Source organism: Labeo rohita, chromosome 6, assembly GCF_022985175.1.
Source record: "Labeo rohita strain BAU-BD-2019 chromosome 6, IGBB_LRoh.1.0, whole genome shotgun sequence".
In the NCBI taxonomy this organism is placed as follows: Eukaryota; Metazoa; Chordata; class Actinopteri; order Cypriniformes; family Cyprinidae; genus Labeo; species Labeo rohita.
Genome location: NC_066874.1, coordinates 17049903 through 17068990, shown reverse-complemented (window position 1 = coordinate 17068990; position 19088 = coordinate 17049903). Strand labels below are relative to the sequence as shown.

General features: G+C 41.1%; 1 protein-coding gene across 1 annotated transcript in view; it reads right to left on the bottom strand.

Moving 5' to 3' along the window:
* sned1 (sushi, nidogen and EGF-like domains 1) overlaps positions 1 to 18306 on the bottom strand; it is a 47535-nt gene extending 29229 nt beyond the window's left edge. Inside the window, 13 exon segments of the mRNA XM_051111475.1 lie at positions 1214 to 1306; positions 3195 to 3302; positions 3390 to 3440; positions 4107 to 4220; positions 4805 to 4918; positions 5363 to 5476; positions 5799 to 5924; positions 6012 to 6174; positions 6296 to 6436; positions 7052 to 7138; positions 7140 to 7203; positions 7205 to 7338; positions 17840 to 18306. Of these exon segments, the coding sequence (XP_050967432.1) occupies positions 1214 to 1306; positions 3195 to 3302; positions 3390 to 3440; positions 4107 to 4220; positions 4805 to 4918; positions 5363 to 5476; positions 5799 to 5924; positions 6012 to 6174; positions 6296 to 6436; positions 7052 to 7138; positions 7140 to 7203; positions 7205 to 7338; positions 17840 to 18049 (1519 nt within the window). The 5' untranslated portion in view covers positions 18050 to 18306.
* Positions 18307 to 19088: the final 782 nt, after the last annotated feature.

The window sequence follows — 19088 nt, the reverse complement described above, 5'->3', positions numbered from 1 at the left end:
AAGTAACTTTATTGTCGAAATATTTAGAATTTATTCTCAAAACATTTTGAATCATTTTCATAATTTTGACTTAATTCTCAAAACATTTAGATTTATTCTCAAAACATTTTGAATTATTCTCGTAATTTCAATTTTATTCTCTAAACATTTCAACTTTATTCTCGTAATTTTTGACTGTACTCTCAAAATATTTCTACTTTATTCTCAAAACATTTTGACTTTATTCTTGAAACATTTTGAATAATTCTCGTAATTTTGACTTTATTCTCAAAAAACTTCAGCTTTATTCTTGTAATTTTTTACTTTATTCTCAATATATTTTGACTTTATTCTCAAAACACTTTGAATCATTCTCATAATTTTTATTTAATTCTCAAAACATTTAGACTTTATTCTCAAAACATTTTGAATTATTCTCATAATTTCAACTTTATTCTCTAAACATTTTGACTTTATTCTCTTAATTTCTACTTTATTCTTGAAATATTTCAACTTTATTCTCGAAACATTTTGACTTTATTCTCGTAATTTCAACTTTATTTTTGAAATATTTCGACTTTATTCTCATAATTTCAACTTTATTCTCGAATCATTTCTACTTTATTCTCATAATTTCAACTTTATTCTGGAATCATTTGCGACTTTATTCTCGTAATTTCAACTTTATTCTCATCATTTTGACTTTTTCCTCAAAATTTCGATTTTATTCTCAAAATATTTTTAGTTTTTTCTCAAAATATAATGACTTTAATCTTGTAATTTTAGATTTTTATTTTTTTTAACGTGGCATTAAAACGCAGTCGTACAAAATAAACATGAACATCACAAGGTATTTTATTGCAGCCGCAGAAAGACACCAGTACACACCAAGTTAAGTCCACAGAAGTTAATCTACTCTCCTGTCTGATTTGTTTGAAGGACAAAATGGCAGATTTGGCCTTATGATTGGTCAGATAGCCTGTCAATCAAGCTCCCTACGAAGGGTCAATTATACTGTACTAAATTATGCATTTTCGAAAATTAACCAAATTGAGAGCTATTTGGCCTCATGGTGGAAAAGTAATAAAAGTGTCCATCAGCCAAAAGGTACATGCTTTATTAATCACCCGAGAAAACTATACTGATCTTCTCTACCAACATTTCAAGTAGCATTTCAACAGTAGAAACCAGAAAAACTTTGAAAAAAAAACAATTGTTTGCATTTAATACATACCAAACTGACAGTAGAGTCCAGTGAAGCCTGTTGGACATTCACAGGTACCATTCACATCAACACAAACCCCTCCGTTCTGACAGGGACACTCCTCTGTAGGGAAAAAGTATGACGTAGAAAGAGAGAGTAGAAAGAGAAAGATGAAGAGAAACTTTTGGAAGGAGGTCAGCATAGTTTTCACTTTTCTGGATAAGTAAACATTCTAACCATTGTAAAATGTTACTCTTTCTTCACATCATCAAATTGGAACAAAGTGTAAATTCAGTGGAAGCACATGTGGGAATGTTACATTGTGTGTGCGTAGTTTAGCATAGTGTGCTGTGGTGGGATTTGTTGTACTGTTGTACATTATAAACTTGTTCTTTGGGTCAGTCCTTCCCACAATTTTCCCACACAGTTCATAGTGTGCTGGATGACTGTAAGTCAGAATTCTCTAAAGCTTTTCTGTACGGTAAGACTTTATTTTCCTCTTCCCTCAGTAATTGCAGCAGTGGATCAAAGTAACTTGCTGTATCACTGTTAAATTGCTTCCTTTTGAAGTCCAGGGGGCTTGCATGAGGGTGTTATTCTTTTCTGATAATATGTGACATGTTTTTGATCAAATTGTATGACCCTAGGGGCAATTAATAGGTTGTTAATTCACTGGAGCTATTTCAGTTGTTGTCTCTAAGGTCGGTCTCTTTGATCTCAGTGCTCCATTAGACACTCATAGGTTCTGCCTGTGAGCTGCTACCTTCTCTTTTTAGAGGTCTGCACGACTTTTTCCACTACACATTCCAAGTGAGCCGGGCAGGAAGGTATTCTAGAGATTTAGGAGAGTCTATATAAGAGTCAATGGTTATTTCAGCTCCAGGTGGAAGAGTAGGATGAATTTGCTATAGCTCAGAATGTGCTTTCAAATTAATATGCACAAAGTGTGCACATCGACCCTGGGAGCAGGGATATCGTACTGACTGATATTAGCCCCTTTTACACATACAGTCTTTACTAGTAAATTACCAGTAAATTATCGTTAAGAGATCATGTGTGAACAGGACCTTTTCAGAAATACTAGAAAATTCTTTCCAGCATATTACCACTAAGGGAAGTTGTAACATTACCAGTAAATCACCGGTATGATGCTGTGTGTGAACACAGAATATAGATTACCGGTATGAGCTCGTACAAGTTCAGAATGCACTGACGTAAGACGTCTACTCTGGACCAATCATAACATTCGGACCCAGATGTCGCAATTACTCAGGGTTGTTTACGAAAGTCAAAGACATGCATCTGGGCCAAAACCAGCTGCATGAATATGAACATCTGACACAAAAATGAAAACATCAACAAAAACACTGTCCGCATGTAACCCATTGTGTAAGAGGTCATTTCTGGTTAATGATGTCAGAATTGACCAGTATTTTGAAACGGATGTGTGAATGGTACTTTACCGGTAAAAAGATGGAACACTGTTGCCTGTTTGAACAGCGCATATTTGTATTCCCGCAGATTTTACAGTGATTTACTGGTATTGGTGTGCAAAAAGGGCTATTGACTGAATGAGATCAAGCAGAATATGAGGATGTCATCTTCATAACTTTCTTTGGAGATTTGTGGTTGGATGTTAGAGCGTCCAAACAAATCTCACCTGCTTTGTTGCAGGGAAGTGAATTCCAAACATTAGGACTGTCTCATAAAACAGAGGCCCTTTTAAGTCTAGACAAGAGCCCTTCCTCTTGTTGGTAAAGTAGTAAAAAGTGCCATAAAGCAATTATTTACAACATCAAGCAACTTGCTGCAAGGTCTGAGCAGTAAACTGGGCGAGGTTGTGTAGGTTTGGATAATTATGCTCATCTATCACGGCTGCATAGTCTTCCTCAGGCAGTGCTTCAAATTCCTGTGGGATAGTGGTGTCTGCCTTGTTCTCCTCTGTGCCATATTCCTGCCCAATTACTTGAAGAGAGTAGCTACTATGCATTAGAGTCTGAGAGTACTGTACCTTCACAGTCGTCACCGTAGTAGCCTGGTGTGCAGGTGCAGTTGTAGTTTCCAGAGTCAGTATACTCGCAGATTTGATGCTTTTCACAACTCTCGCCATCGCAGGGAACTGTAAGTGAAATATTATGTGTGAAGATCTTTTAAGAAGAAGGAAGGAAGATAAAGCTTAGCAGGAACTTGAAGAACATTTACTTACCTGTCTGATTTGCAGCATCAGTAGTAGAGGAATTTTGAATGACAACTAACTCTGTTTTAGGGTAAAATAAAACATTTTAGAGTATATTACTTTGGCAGCATAATCTAATACATTGACAATAAGTGATATATTTTAAATGAAATTAAGGTTTTCATGAAACTGCAACCAAACCACAATGAAAAGAGGTTGAACAAACTAATTCAACCCCAGACAAGAGTTGACTGAGTATCTGATAACTGACATTTGCGAATAAATCAGTTTAATTCAGTCATCTGAAAGCATAGTTGGACAACTTTTTGAGAAGAGCCGTGCACTGGACGTTGGAGGAGTGCAAGCTTCTTATTGATACTGGAGTAAAGTTTTCTTTTCATGAACAGACCAGAGTTCAGAGTTGACCAAGCATCAGATAACTATGAGATGAGGCTGACATTATTTTCAGTTCAATTAGTTAGACATGTGGTCTAAAGCCATAGTTATCCCAGAGTATTCCCTCCTCTTGATTCATTTTACTTTTTCAATTTCTTTGTGTCAGTCCCAGTTGGAAAATGTTACAGCTAGCCAAATATAAAGTGGAAAGTAGGTGGCTGGCTGTGTAAACATCTTCTATCATTAAACATTTTTCCCGTTGCAAAGGGAAACAAAAGCAAAGACTGGATAATGTGCTGGCTGGCATTTCTAAAGTGATATGGTGGGATGAACTGGAGAGTGAAAGCCCACCTGTCTCACAGTAGCTTCCAGTGAAGTTTGTTGTACAGGTGCAGGTGTAGTTATTCACCAGGTCTTCACAAACACCTCCATTCAAACATGGCATGGATGCACATTCGTTGATATCTGGAATCCAAAACACAAGACTCATGACAGCGTAGAGAGCAATTTGTCAGTGTGAGAAAGGCAATCCTTAGAGCAGCTTGGTTTTGATTGTATCAATATCTCAAGTTCATGCAGGTGTATGGTTTCATTGACCAGGTGTCTAGTATTAACAGTAATCTGGTCTCATGTAGAAACAAGGGTTCAAGATATACAAAGGCCAGCGGTTTAGTTTCCAGAGTACTTCCCAACTGGACTTGAATTTCATCAATAACCTTCACTGTGGGAAGCCCAATTTGTTAAGCAGGGGAATCATGTCAGTGTTTTTTTCTCAAAAGTCATATCAAGGTCTGCTCCGGGAACTCAGAATATTTGGAACATAAAACCTGACCCAAAATGAAAACACAGGGAAAGAAATCAAAGTAACTGATAATATATTTCCATTTACTAGCTGCCCTTAAAAGTCCTGTACTATAGCAGTCTTCATGAAGTCAGTCTAGATAACACCATCTGTCAAATGAATAAGTGCGGGCCTAATGCGGAAAAAAGGAAATGTTCCCTGGGGAAAGTCATGGCCTCTCAGTGACACTCCCAATATCCATACTCACCTGACTCACATAGGAACCCAGTGTAACCTGCTTGGCATACACAGGTGAAGTTGCCGACACCCTGTATGCACTGTGCTCCATTGAGGCATGGGGTCTCTTGGCACTCGTCTATGTCTACAGGCAATAAACACACACACACACATGCACACACACACACACACACACACACTGGATATTTATTCAGCTGATTAATATATCCTCCACACCGTTCCCCTCACTCTGAAACTATGCACTTCTGGCTGTGAAAGGTATTAGAGGTTTGATACATCTCTGCAGGCTGGACTGTGGGAACGAGAAGGAGGTTGAAGCCAGCAGAGTGCTAAGGGAGGAGGGGAGGACAAAATCAGTGTGGAGAGAGGCCACAGCATGAAAAGAAGTCTGAGTTCAAAACTCACATCCATTTTACCTCGCTATTTTAGTCCTCCTTGGACAACTTTTTGAGAAGAGCCACACATTGTGGAAATACAAGCTTCTTAGTGATACTGGCGCAAAGTTTGATTTTCCTGAACAATGCATAATTGAAATTAGAGTCCGATAATTAAATACTTGGGTGTTTACCTGTCTCACATGTTGTCCCTATGAATCCCACTGGACACAGACAGACAAAGTGGTTGATCTTGTCCACACATGTGCCTCCGTTCTGACAGGGGTATGAAGAGCACTCATCAACCTCTATCAAAACAAAAAAAGAACGAGAAATATAACACGTGACTTTTATTAGATGTGCACACAGGAATGAAAACATGAGGGAATCCTAAAGTACAGGGGGTGGAGGAAAAGGTAATGATTTGACCACAGCAAAACGTTGGACGGACTCTACTGTATGCGTATTACATACAGATGTGACCAGGGGAAATTCTCTCCCTTAGGTTGTCCCCCTGGCTTGCAGGGTGGAATTCTGCTTTTACAAGCTGACTTTCTCTTTCCTGGCGAGGAAGAACACAAAGGATGAGTACGGGTTGTGAGGAATGGAAGGATTTCATCATTCGTTTACCTATCTGGCATCTGCGTCCAGTGAAGCCAGCCAAACACGAGCAAGTGAAAGACGGATTTCCAGTGATGCAGTCATCAATGCAACGTCCACCATTTTGACAGGGCCTTAAGTTAGCACAGACCGAAGCTGAGAAAGACAATGGAAAAGAGTCTGAACAGACTGATATTTTCCTGTTTGTACTGTCCATGACTTTTTTTTCCTTTGGTGGCATACCTGAGTCATTGCAGCTGCCCACTTGCACCTGAGAATCATCAATGCGAAAGACCCATCGACCAGGATAACCCACATTTGTGGTGGTTTCAACATCAACAATATCATCTGTCCGAGAGCCTGGGATATTGAAATAGCGCCTCCCATCACCAGCATTAAAACCTGCCTAGGAAGAGAGTGGAAGTAGGGGAGAGTTCTCTCAGAGTGGATTCTTTCACATTTTAATGTCACTCAAGCAATTTCAGTCAAAACTAAAAAACCAGCATGAGTAAAGGCAATGACCTTACCTGTGCAGCTATGCCCCCCAAGCCTGCTAGGTCACCACCACTGGTAGCATGCATCCCTGTTGTCCAAGAAATATTGTGGTACTGGAAGATGGTGAAGGAGAGCTCACCATCTGTGATAAGAACTACTTGAAATGTATTGACCTTTAGAGTAAAGAAGAAAAGCAAGTCAGTTGCCACAACCAGAATTCAGAATTCTCATCAACCCTGGCCCTTCAGGTTTACTGTCCTGCAAAGGGCAACTTTTAGAGCAATGTTGCTTGGGCACTTTCCCACTGAGAAAGGGCAACAAATTTCTATCTAGATTCTTTAGATCATGGGTCATCAACCCTGCTCCTGGGGACCCACTGTCCATCAAAGTTTCTTTCCAACCTGCTTCTACACACCTGGCCTGTGACTTTACAAGTGATCCTGAAGACCTTGATTAGCTGGTTCATGTGTGTTCGATTAGGGTTGGCACAAAACTCTGCAGAAAAGTGGGTCCCCAGGAACAGGGTTGAAGACCTGTGCTTTAGATCGTTCATGGGCCCTGTGTCTCACCTGGTTGCCCATTGACAACAACATTGCCCAGCAGTGTAGCTCAAAAAGTTGCCCCATGTATCATCACATGCAGAGTTTAATTCTGATCAAGGATCAACTCTGCTAGACATTAGACCTTGAGGGTCAGATCTAAGAAAACCTGTGTTAGATGATTTTCTAGAAAAAACATCATAATAATGTTGTTGGTTTTGTTATATTTAAAGGACATGAACTTGGTACCGGAGTTATTGAGCTGCCGCCAAAAAATGTGACTTGATGCCAGGTAGCAATCAGCACCCATGTAGTGATGAACATAGGGAACTCGGGGGAAGTAGCGATTAATGTCTGCATTGGCTCTTCTCAGGATGGCAGGATCTTTGCTCTCTCTAAAAAACTTGTCCTGCTCGTCGGTTGTCTACATCTGCCCAGAAAGGAGCCACCACCCTTCGGTCTCCAGCAATAGGGAATGCCACCGGAGTGAACTGGGACACCTCCCTCAGGAAAGACACCAGGCCATTGTTGTTGACCTTGAAGACACAGAAAAGAAGAACAAGTACATGGATTAGCAGAGTCAGAACACAAAGCTTCCTTCAGCTTACCTTCCTGGCACTCATTCCCAGATTCCACTGCTGAAGCTTTACCACACTATGAGCTGCATGTTTGGACATTCACTTTCTGAGTTGCACAAATAACATATTTCATCTCCATGAAATTCTTTCCACACTCAAGTATACCTGACGACAGAGACTGGGCTGGTACTGCAGAGTCAAAAAGTTTTCATCTTTAAGACTTTTCAAGCAGAACCTTTAAAGGACAATTCAGTTTCTTGCAGTGACTCTTGGGGTAAATATTGCGAAGGGCCTGGAACAGGAATCGTATGGCTATGATGTATGGAACATGCTGACTGGGAATAAGCAGAGACAGGCTGAGGTGTCCAGCAGTGTGTTGACACATGAGAGTGAGCAGTAGCATTGCAGGATGAAAGAGTGAGGCAGGCTCCTGTGGCAGATGTATCCATTTCCCATCAGGGAACAGACAGCTGCCTTGTTCTGCCAGACATCCACGTCTTGCAGCTGAGAAAACTGGAGCACTTTTCAGACACACATACACATTCTGACACACCTGCCCTGGCTCTTGTCCACTAGAAGTGATTTTAGAGGGTGAGGCCTTTATAACTACCTCTAAAGAAACCACAGAGCCCAACACTTGCTTTGCTGACCACTGGCTTTGCTCTGTTGACTGAGTCTGCTCCTGTGATGAATGTCCAGCCAGGCTGACATAGAAGACACTTTAGAGTATTCACAGGAGCCCAGTGTTATTCAACTGATATGAATATTGCATGCAAATTCACTAGGCCAACAGGGGTGTGTGAAATTATTCCACAGCTTCACCATTTAGTTTTAGGAACTTTCCTTAATAGTTCTCCACTGGACAGACTGGAAATTTTAAATCCTTTCTAAACTATGAAAAATAATATCAATCACCTCTCTGACCCATATAAGGTTGCCACTGCACAGAGCAACAGAGTTACAATGTAGAGTGTGACTAATGCTAACCTATGCTAGTCAGTTTGCACCTGCGGAGTCGCACCCCTCTCCAGGTGTTCGCTCCTCAATGCCAACTTCCCTGTCCCTTCATTTCACTCATCTGTACCCAGTTCTGGCAGCAGCAACAGCAACAAAGGCAATGTCAGACACATGGCCTTTCTTCTCCCCTCCCCATGCGTATGGAAACCATAATTCGGAGGCCTTTGCTGTAAAAACAGTAGAGGAAGTTTTGTTTGGCCTGACTCGGGTGCTTGGTTAATTGGCCGACCGCAGTCTTCCCCTCTCTGCATCAGCGTGCTGTGGCAAGAGTGTGGTTAACACAGAGAAGCAGAGTGAAGCCTTCAGGGCCACAACTCTGGGGTCACTGAAAGGAGCCCTGTGAGAGCAGAAGAATGAAAGAAAAGACAAAGAGAGAGAAGCGGGAGAAATGGAAAAGAATGAGGGATGGAAAGTGCAGGCACAGTTCACTGACAGATACAAACCCTTCAACAGGAACCAAAGTGTGATTTAGAGTAAATGTTTCACAGATGACCAAAACACTTGAGAACGGGCTGCAGTACTAAACCATTGCATGCTAATGATATAAGCAGCAAACTGGGAAAAGAGAGTTGGACAGCCAATAGGGACAGCAATATTTTGAATGGTGCAAGCATTGGAGAGCTAGTAGCAACAGTGTGTGGAGGTAATAAATGGAAATTGCTTACCTTGCTGCTAAATTAGCAGCTGGAAATCTCACTAAGCACTACATTAGCGATTATTCTCTGGTGCTGTAATATGTCCTGGCATTTGTTCTGATCTATTTGTAGCATCTGGAAGAGGAAACCTAGATGCTTTTCTTTCATGTCTTAATATCTTATTAAAAGTAGGATGGAGTAATTGGATCTAACCACAGACTAAAAATGAATAAAAGCAATCAGAACTTAGTTTAAACAGGTAAGCTATCTGGTACCCCTTTTCCACCAGTATGAACCAGGTGCTAGTTCGACTAGCGAGCCATCTAAAAAGCGGTTTGCCTTTCAATGGGCTAGAGTGTCACCACAGAGCCAAATAACTCCCACAGAGATCTGGTAACCCCCATTGCTTAACTCACCAGGCTTGCTCGAGATGCATCAGTGCCACGCAGACTAACAGGTGTACAACACCAAAGCACTGCAAAAGTGATTGGAGAGCAAACAACTCTTTAAGCTTTTGAATTGCTCTTTAGTAGTACTTTGACGACACGCACCAACCGGTCCACACAGCGTGGCACCCCTCTGTTTTGGCCTCATCCACTGATCTGGTAATTCCCATTGCTTACCGTGCCGATGGTGTCAAACAGCACAAGACACCAAAGCACTGCGAGAACGACGGGAGAGCAAACTACTCTTTTGAGCTTTTGAATTGCTCTCGTGGTACTTCAACGCCACACGCCGACCGATTCAAGCAGCGCTGACGCATCCCAAACAAGCTTAATATCAACAATGGCAGACGTTGTGTTCATGGTTTTGCGAACCTACATCGGCTTCCAAACACGGCGAATCCAACATTTTTGTGTTTTGCTTTTATTTCAAAAATGGCGGTCAAAAGTGTCTTGTTGGTGATGGTAACCCCACCCCCAGCCCCTGACGCAAGCCGTTCTTACTTCAAGACCAGCAATGTTTTGATGCTACCACTTTTCCTGTTTCAGAGCTGATGCATTGGGTTTCAAAAAACAAAGAACTGATTTGAAACTAGGCTCTGGTTCTGAACCAGCATTCAAACTGCTTTGGGAGAAAAGGGGCATGGGATGTAGACCAAGCGCAGACCAAATGGCACACGATACCAAAGCACCATGAGAGCAATTGAAGAGCAAACGACTCTTTAATCTTTTGAATTGCTCTCGCAGTACTTTGACACCACACACCAACTGGTCCACAATATCAACAATCGCAGACGTTGTGATACTATTGATGCTCATGGCTTTGCAAACCTGCATTGGGATCCAAACACGGCGAATCCTGCGTGTTCATGTTTAGCTGCTATTTCAAAAATGGCAGTCAAAAGTGTCTTGTTGGTGACGATAACCCCACCCCAGCCCCTGACGCAAGCTGTTCTAACTTCTAGACCAGTAATGTTTTGGTGCAACTTATGAACCACTATTCCTGGTTCAGAGCTAGTGCGTTGGGTGTCAAAAGACAAAGAACCGTTTTAAAACTAGGCTGTGGCTCCGAGCCAGCACTTAAACTGCCTTGGAAGAAAAGGGTCATAGGATGTAAAATTTAGTCAGGTGTAAATTCTAAAACTAAAGCTTTGATGAAGTGGATCACATGTGAATCACATTTAGGGATATAGGGTGCCACTTCTGTTATTTTTGAGTTATTCTTCACCGGATATATCACAAGTTTTCATAGGATGGTTTACTTTGGAGCTAAGTCATTTTAATACTAAAATAAACATTCACCTGGGAAAAGGGATGCCAAAACAAATCCCTTCATAAAAAGGTGCCCAAAGTTCAGCTTGGCAAAACATTGAATCTTGACACAGGAACTCTTCCTAGTAATTTGAGGGAAAAGCTGAAGTGGATGTGTTTGTATGTTTGACCTTGGCTGCTCTTGCTCCACACCCTTGTGCGGCTGTGGTGGGTTTCTTTATCGTGACTGGCATTCCACAGAATGCCAAACCCTGACCCTCTGTATGGCACTGCACTCATTCATATCTTATAATAATATACAAAGATTTTCACTATTCTTGGAAAAATAACTTAAACCCACTATAGAAAAATTAATTTCAGTGGCTGTCCCTATTGAATTAAGTCCAAATATTAGCTCAAAGCTTAGGATAACATATGACTTATCTTGACATAAAGCATTACACGCTAAGCTACCCAGCTCCTAACAAAATCACACATATGTCCTCACACACTTAGCTAATATTTGGGCTACTTAAGTGAAAAGGAGGAGGAGGAGAGGAGCAAAGAGGATAGAGAGAGAAAAAGATAAAGAGAAAAAAATCCCTCAAGGTTGAAGATTCCCTTTCTATAGTTGCGCAAACATGAAGTGTTGAAGTGCTGAGGATGAGCTTTAGCAGATGTGCTCTCAGTGTGCCGTGAAACCTCAAATCTTTCTGTCCCCATCATTTTCCCTCTTCTGCTTTAACTCAACTGTTGGATAACAATTCTATGCCTAAAACAATTATAAACATCCTTTTTATAGCTTCCCATACAAACAACTTGTTGGGAGGTTTCTTAACTTGAGGTCCCCGAAAATCAGTTTCAGTGTTCTGTTCCCCATCAAAACTTACACCAGCTTCATTCAAAATAATGTATGTTTTTTGCATTTGCTGTGGAAGTCCATGTCATGCTAGCCTTGGATCTCATCCTTTCTGCTCTTCATCCCAGTCATTCATAAGGTTAGTTAATTGAGGGCCTGCGTTGTTTGGCATCCCTGAGACACTTAACAGATGCATCTGGGTTCTGTTAAAGGGATCTCTCCTTTCTTCAATAGAGCAGCTGGACAGGTCCATTGGGAAGACCCCTGAGCTTGTTATCTAAGGCTGAAGAAGACGAGGAAGAAGGAAGGGTGAGGGTAAATCAGGGGAGAGAGGAGAGATTGCAGATATATCTCTCACACCCAAAAGAACAGAATCGTGGAACATGAAAAAGCACATTATGGACTAGGGTTGGGCAGATAGATGATGCCATCGTTCATCACGATCGCCCTCCCTGAGGGAGGAAAAAAAAAATTCAATGCCTTTTCTCATGATTATATCGTTGGGTAATTATACTGTATATAAATTGCGGCCATCAGGGAGCCGTTATTATTATGTGGGGCACTGAAATCGTTTTTGAGTGTGCGTTCGCTTTTTACTTTCACTTACAAGATTCACGGTCACAAGTACTCTGTGTATACTACGCAGAGGTGGTACTTACCATACATTTTACAAGAATAGGGACCAGATTTACTTAACACTGCTTAATAATGCATTATACAGATGCTAGATGAAAATAAATGCTAGGTAAACTTTTCTGAAAACAGACAGTGCATTCATATAAACTTCTATTTATTATCAATATTTTGTGCATCGTGGACAGTGAGATTTGATCTGCTTGCTACAGTATTTCCTCTTTATGTCCGTCTTCAGCGTTTCTGGCCTCCGTTAATGACCTTTCACAGACTAAATACAATAATAATGTAATATTTCCACACAAATGACATTTTAGAACGTGAATGCACTGGGCCCGTATTGTCAAGTCCTGTAATAGGTGGTAAATATCTGTACGATCTGCCTCCTTTGTCATGGACTGATGACCAGACAATTCTTTATTCTATTTCTCATCCCGACATAGTCAATTACTTTTGTTTCATCGTTTTTGTTTTGTTTTGTTTTGGCCAAGCCTATGCACAAGCTCCATTTGGTTCAGTGGCACTGTTTATGTTCAGTGCCGCAATGACCGACTTCCGGATTGATGACGTAACATGAAAAAACTCAATTAAAATGAATCACAATGCGTTTTACTAATGTTTGCGCTTGTCAGATTATTGGTATTTTCGCGTCATTATTTAACGCCCAATAAAAAGCATGTCTTAAAACAGATGGTAATTTGCACTGCTCTTGATACATTGCGCTGGTCATTATGGAAATGATCTAACTGCGTCTGTGTTCTTTAATGTGCGCATTGTCAGTAAATCACGCACAGAATTTTCCCCTCCCGTTGGCACTTTTATGGAATTGCACTCCGAACACCTTGTCCTAACACGACTTGACACTACAACATAAAAGGTATCTTTTCCATGTTCATCTGAGTTTTTGTCCCAACTAGCCGCGATGGCAACACGTGAAATTTCTATTTTAGAAATGGTTTCTATTTCTGCGACGTTGCGGCAGACATACACACTATGGCAATTATAATCTCAAGTACTGATTAAGTGCTTTATTGGATGTTAAAAGTGTCAATGTGATTTTGAATATCATATTGCGTGACATTTATAGCCATAGCCTACTAAAATAAATAATAGATAATTCACTCTAAAAACTGCTGGGCTAAAAACAACCTAGCACTGGGTAAAATATGGACAAACCCAGCAATTGGGTTTTTGTGACCCACCTTCTGGGTAGTAACCCAACCACTGGGTCAAAACAACCCAAACACTGAGTTTGTCCATATTTTACCCAGCACTGGGTTGTATAAAAGCCAGCATTTTTTAGAGCGTTTACCTTAGATCTTAAAAATAAATTTAAGCAAACATATACGTTAAAACTGCAAACTCCATGTGAACCAACAAGTGTGTCTACGACAAACATAGTATCAGTCCCTCAGTTTGTAGTTCTATTAATGTTAAAAAAGGTTTGATATTTATGAATTAGATTATAAAATGGAGTGCACTTCTGAACGGCTGTGATGTTTGATTGAGTCTGTCATGTCGGGCTGTTACGTCGCATCTGATTTTGGACAGCCAAATTGCTTGTTGGTGGAATCTTGTCACGTCATATGTAGTTAAGACACGGTGTAAATCTGGCCCTAGATGTTTGTCAGTCAGTGCCGATCCTGGACTTCTGGGGGTCCTATGCAGACCTATGTGTCGGCCCTGGTGGTGGTGGTGGGGGGTGATATATGAATGAATGAATGAATGAAACGAGTTTGTCTGTGTTTCACTCCATCTTGAATCGCGCTCCCGGAAAGCGCTTGGGAAACAGTTTCTCTTCCACGGCACGGTAAGCTTTAAACTTTTTTACGACATTCATGTTACTTCATTTGACTGATTTTTACGTAGAAAGGGTGACAGCCCACCACATTAAAAGAAATCAACATTAATGTTTTGATAACTGCTGGCCCACTTAAAAAATGAAACCAAAAATAAATCATTTTTGAGAGCAAGGGGGCCCCCTGGTGTTTCGGGGACCCCATGCAGCTTGCGTATTTTGTGTATAGGGAGGATAGGCTCTGTTGTCAGTGGTGCTCAGGATCTGCAGATCATTTGCCATTATCCTACCTGTCATCTGTCCTTACTCTGTTTATATGGCAAGTGAAATTTGATGTACTGTAATGTAACAGGGTACTGTTTGCAAGAGTCTAACCATGTCCCTTTAGTGGCTGCGTAGAACACGTTATTGATTTCCGTGCCTTTCTAAATACAGATTCACGCTGTCTCATCGTCCATCGGCATGTTTCACTATAGACATCATCTGATGCCAATTTTGTACCCTATACTGGACAATTTGAACCCTATATTGGACAATTCTGGGCTGATAAAATGCCAAGCAGAGAGGACATGGGACATCACTGTGGGATAGGGTGGCCACCTGGCAATGGATCTGTTGCAGAAGAGTAGATGCGGGACAATGCAGGGGACAATCTAAATGCTGATTTACCAACACATTCTCCACTCCCAACGTAACATATTGACGATTGGTCATGACCCCTTGGCGTCACTTGTTGGTGCTCAGGGTACCCCCTTAGCATCATTTTTCGACGCACAGTGTCCTCCATTGTTTTCAGTTGTTTATAATATAAAAAAATATTAATTATTTTATATAAATGTATACTTTCATTGGAGCACTTAACCCCACCCCTACCCTAAACCTACCCACTTCTGAACAATATAAAACACGCAACAGGCAAATATAAGTACAGCCACAGGTAATTATTGCAAAGGCTGACCATAAACAAGCAGTATAAAAGCATTACAAACAAGTCCTGTTGCATTCCGAGTCTTCTGAAGGCGTACGATATCTTTATGCAAGTAACAAAAGGTTTTAATCGCTGAAAATGATCCCGCTCAGTTAACGCGCTCAAATCTCATTCAAAAAGATACTCCTGAACATTAGCATCACACAATCATGAGACACATAAGAGCCAATGGCATTTCACAACAGCATGACGCAATCGGTCACGAGACACCCAAGAACCAATAGCATTTCACAACCAATGCTTGCTTCTTCTGGTGGCATTTTTTGAATTCGTGCACAGACAGACTGCAGTGCAGCACATGGGACGGCGGACGGAGATGGCGATTGCATCTGTGCTTCTCACAAATCAATCGTTTTGCTTCGGAACCCTTGGAATATTAATACTTTTTGAATAAATTATGAATATAGTTGTATCTGCCTGTTATATCTTGTTTTGTTGACTAATGGTTAGGTTTTGGGGCAGGGGTTGGGTTTAATGTGTAAATATCATAATATAAATGAAACTGTTGTGACTGTTTGCATTGAAAAAAAAAAAAAAAACACACACCCCAACATATATGCAATAATAGCAATGTTATTACCCAATACATAATTTAATCATGACGATAAAGTTCCCAGTGCCTTTCGTGTCAGCACATTGACGCCAAGGGTTTCTTATGTAAGTACTGGAGGACCCTGCCTCAATATGTGACGAGTTAGGAATAAGAAGGTGTTGGATTTACATCTGTTGTTATATGCACTTATTTATGTTTCTGAGTGCGCACATGCAAGCGAGAGAAAGCGCATTTGTTTTGTTTGAGAGAATCCACCTGCAAGAGGAGATTTGTGCTTGTGCATTTTAATGCGCCCTCACATTACAATATTGGGCTCTGGACATTTGTCATTACAATAAAACCACCTCAAACTAACTATTACAATAAGAAGAAAGTCATGGTGCTAGATCACTTGATGAGATCCGCACATCCTTTGCGCGGAACTACACCACAAGAATAAATAAAAAGCTTTCTTAAAAAGGCATTTAAACATATGTACATTTTCTTAATATGACAATTAAAAACCAACAGACTGATGAAAATGTGGGACTTTTTCTAAAAATGCAACGTGCGGCACAAGAGGTGAAAATGCTGTGCGGTACAACACAAAGCAGGAAGGGTCGTCACTCTACTGTGGGACTATGTCCATCCCTGGTGGTCCTAAATGGCAAAGAACCCGCCTTTTAGCCTCAAATATAGATAACAGAGCAATATTTTTAAAACAATTTTTTAGACAAGAGTTTCTTGTTATGCCTGAAAGGATTAGTTTTTTGGGGAGGAAAAAACAGCTCTGCAAACCTATTGTCATGTCAGGTTAAATGCTTGAAAGTCACGCTTTTAGCTGAGGCAGAGCTATGTATTTGTGAGTTAGTTATATTATAAATGGTATTTAAATTATCATGAAGAGGGAGTGAATGAGAAAAAGTGAGAAAAATGACTGGGGGTGGACAGATAGAGTAGGTCAGAAAGTTAAACATGCAATAGCAGGCAGTACTGATCCTTCTTTTCGCTTTAGGGAAGCTCTTACAGTAATACCCTGAGACAACTCTCAAGAACCACCTCAAATTGTTTGGTTCAAGAGCTTTTCTGTTTTTTCAAAGCCTGAAGGCTTGGAATGCCCTCCCGGAAGAAATTATCCATGAGGATCTGCCCTTGTGTACTCTCCAAAACCTCACCTGTTCGAAAGCAGCTCCCTTGTGGAAGAGATCAACATGTGGCTACAGCGTGCAATAAAGCTGAAGCGTAATTGATTCTTGAGCGCAATGCAGAAATTATGAGCGCAGTTTTAATGCTGTCGCATGCCTCAATGCACCAGTGACTTGCAAATTCTTACTCCGATCGACCTGTAGTTACCTCCCGGTTTGTACTCATTGCCCCCTTTTTGTAGTTACCACCCATAACTGTGCCTTCAGTCATCTTCTGCTCTATCACATTGAAGTAATCTAATTTTAGATCTTCACTGCTAGCCACAGCAGGTCTTATCTTGTTCAATTCGCATTAATATTTACATTGTGCTCTGAGATATGAGATACCACTAAGGGTGAAGCGCAGATACAACCCTGCACTATTTCAGCAAGCTGCGCTTGCCAGGACATCCAAGTAATTTCATGACTTTAAAATAGGAAACACAATATTGCACCTCAAAGTTGTGAGGGCGCAGTTGTTTGAATGACATGTAGTGGCTGGGAGAGAGACTGGTTGTGTGGCATGTCTGCTCGGTCAGTCGTTCGCTGCATTGGGATTGTGATCTCATTTATCCATTCGCTTGTAGCCCAGTCTGGAAACCTAGCCTCTGTCACTATGGTACCTCGGCCAGGCTGGACAGTTGGTAGTAAAGATGGGTGCCTTGGGTGGAGCAGCATATTTTGGGAGGCAACACGACTGGGATGCTGCATCAAAACAGATGGTGTCTATTTACGAGGATGGAGCTTCCTTTGTGGCACAGATGACACATATCAAAGCCCCACTCGCCCAACCAAAAGCAGGACATGGCTATGATTAAGCACTAAGACCTGTCAAAGCACTATCGCTGGTTGCTCTCATGACAAGTCTTGTTTCTTTTCTCTCCTTCACTCCCTTAAACCACAGTTGGAACAAGCAGATCTCTTCTGCTACAATCTCTTCACTACAAAACATTCAGTAGTTCAGTCAGTGTAAAACTTTGTGGTGCAGATTCATTATCCAATCTCAAGCTGTAAGACCTGGCTCTGTCCCTCAAAGACATACACACAAACCAATTAAGCTACTGAATGGAATACCTGATTCTCCCGCACAACACTTTCCCACATGCAAACTATACTCACATAAAGTCCGTTGTGCCGTTCTCCAAAGAAAGGGAAAGCCACAGAGATCGCAACCAGTCCTGATCCCCCATCATCTTGCTCGATGGTCTGAGAGTCACCTTCATCCAGGCCAAATGGGTAGAACTCCTCCAGGGGTACAGCCGGCTCCACGCCATGAAGCAAAATAACAAGCATGCACGTGGAGAGCACCAGTCTCCTCAGCCACCCCATGACCTTGTCTGCACAGGGATGGAGAGGAGAGGACTAAGATCCAGGACACTCAAAGAGGGCAACAAGACAACTGTAAACCCCAGTGCCAAATGATCCTCCTTGTCTTTCTTGTCCGTTTCTGTAAATGTTCTAATTCCACCCTTTGTTTCTTCTCAGATCTTCTCTCAGCCCTGGTACTTGGGCTGTTGGTCTATAACAAGGGGGTAGATTCCTTGCATTCTGTGTGCTCAAGAGCTGCTGTGCTCCGTGCCGCTCACTGAAATGAACAGAGTGAGAGAGAGAAAGAAGGAGAGGGAGCAGAGTGATTCGGCTCTATTTTTTTTTTTTTTTTTTTTTTTTTTTTTTTTTTTACAATCCAGTGACTTGGTCCCTGATGGTTAGTTTAGAAATATCCTCAATAAAACCTCTATTCTGCCTGCCAAAGGAGTTCTTTCAGACCCAGCCCCACCCCCCCAGGGATTCACTACCTTGCATGATTAGGAACTCTCATCCAATAGCTGAGGAGAGACCGGTAACTGGATAAGCACTGGGTGGAGCTATGGTAATCAAAGGGCTGCTTTAAAGAGACTCTGACAGGGCACTCTCCTCTGCTCTTTGCTTTTGCTGAGAAATACCTCTCCCCGAAGAACATGTCTCAGTGTGGTACACACTACCACATGGCAGTGTAAAAGTTCCAGAAGTTGGCATGTCATATGATGCATACATAGTGCATTCCTTGTATACTGTACTCAAGATATGTTTAAAAAATACGAAAATATACAAAAGCCTTTTAGTTTGGACTAGAGATTTACTGAAAGAAAGCTTACTCTCTTTCAATCAATTTTCCCTAAAATTAAACACACAAGGCAAAAGATTTCAAATATTTTAAATGTGCCTGGAAACAGCTCCCCTAAAAATATAATGAGATTCTTTTTATACAGCGGGTTATTAGTGGGAATTAACTCTTGGAGTCAGAACATCACAAAGATTCTTTTATAGGTAGTTGCAGCTTATTTGCACACATTATAAACAACAGCAATTATCCAAAATACATCAATGC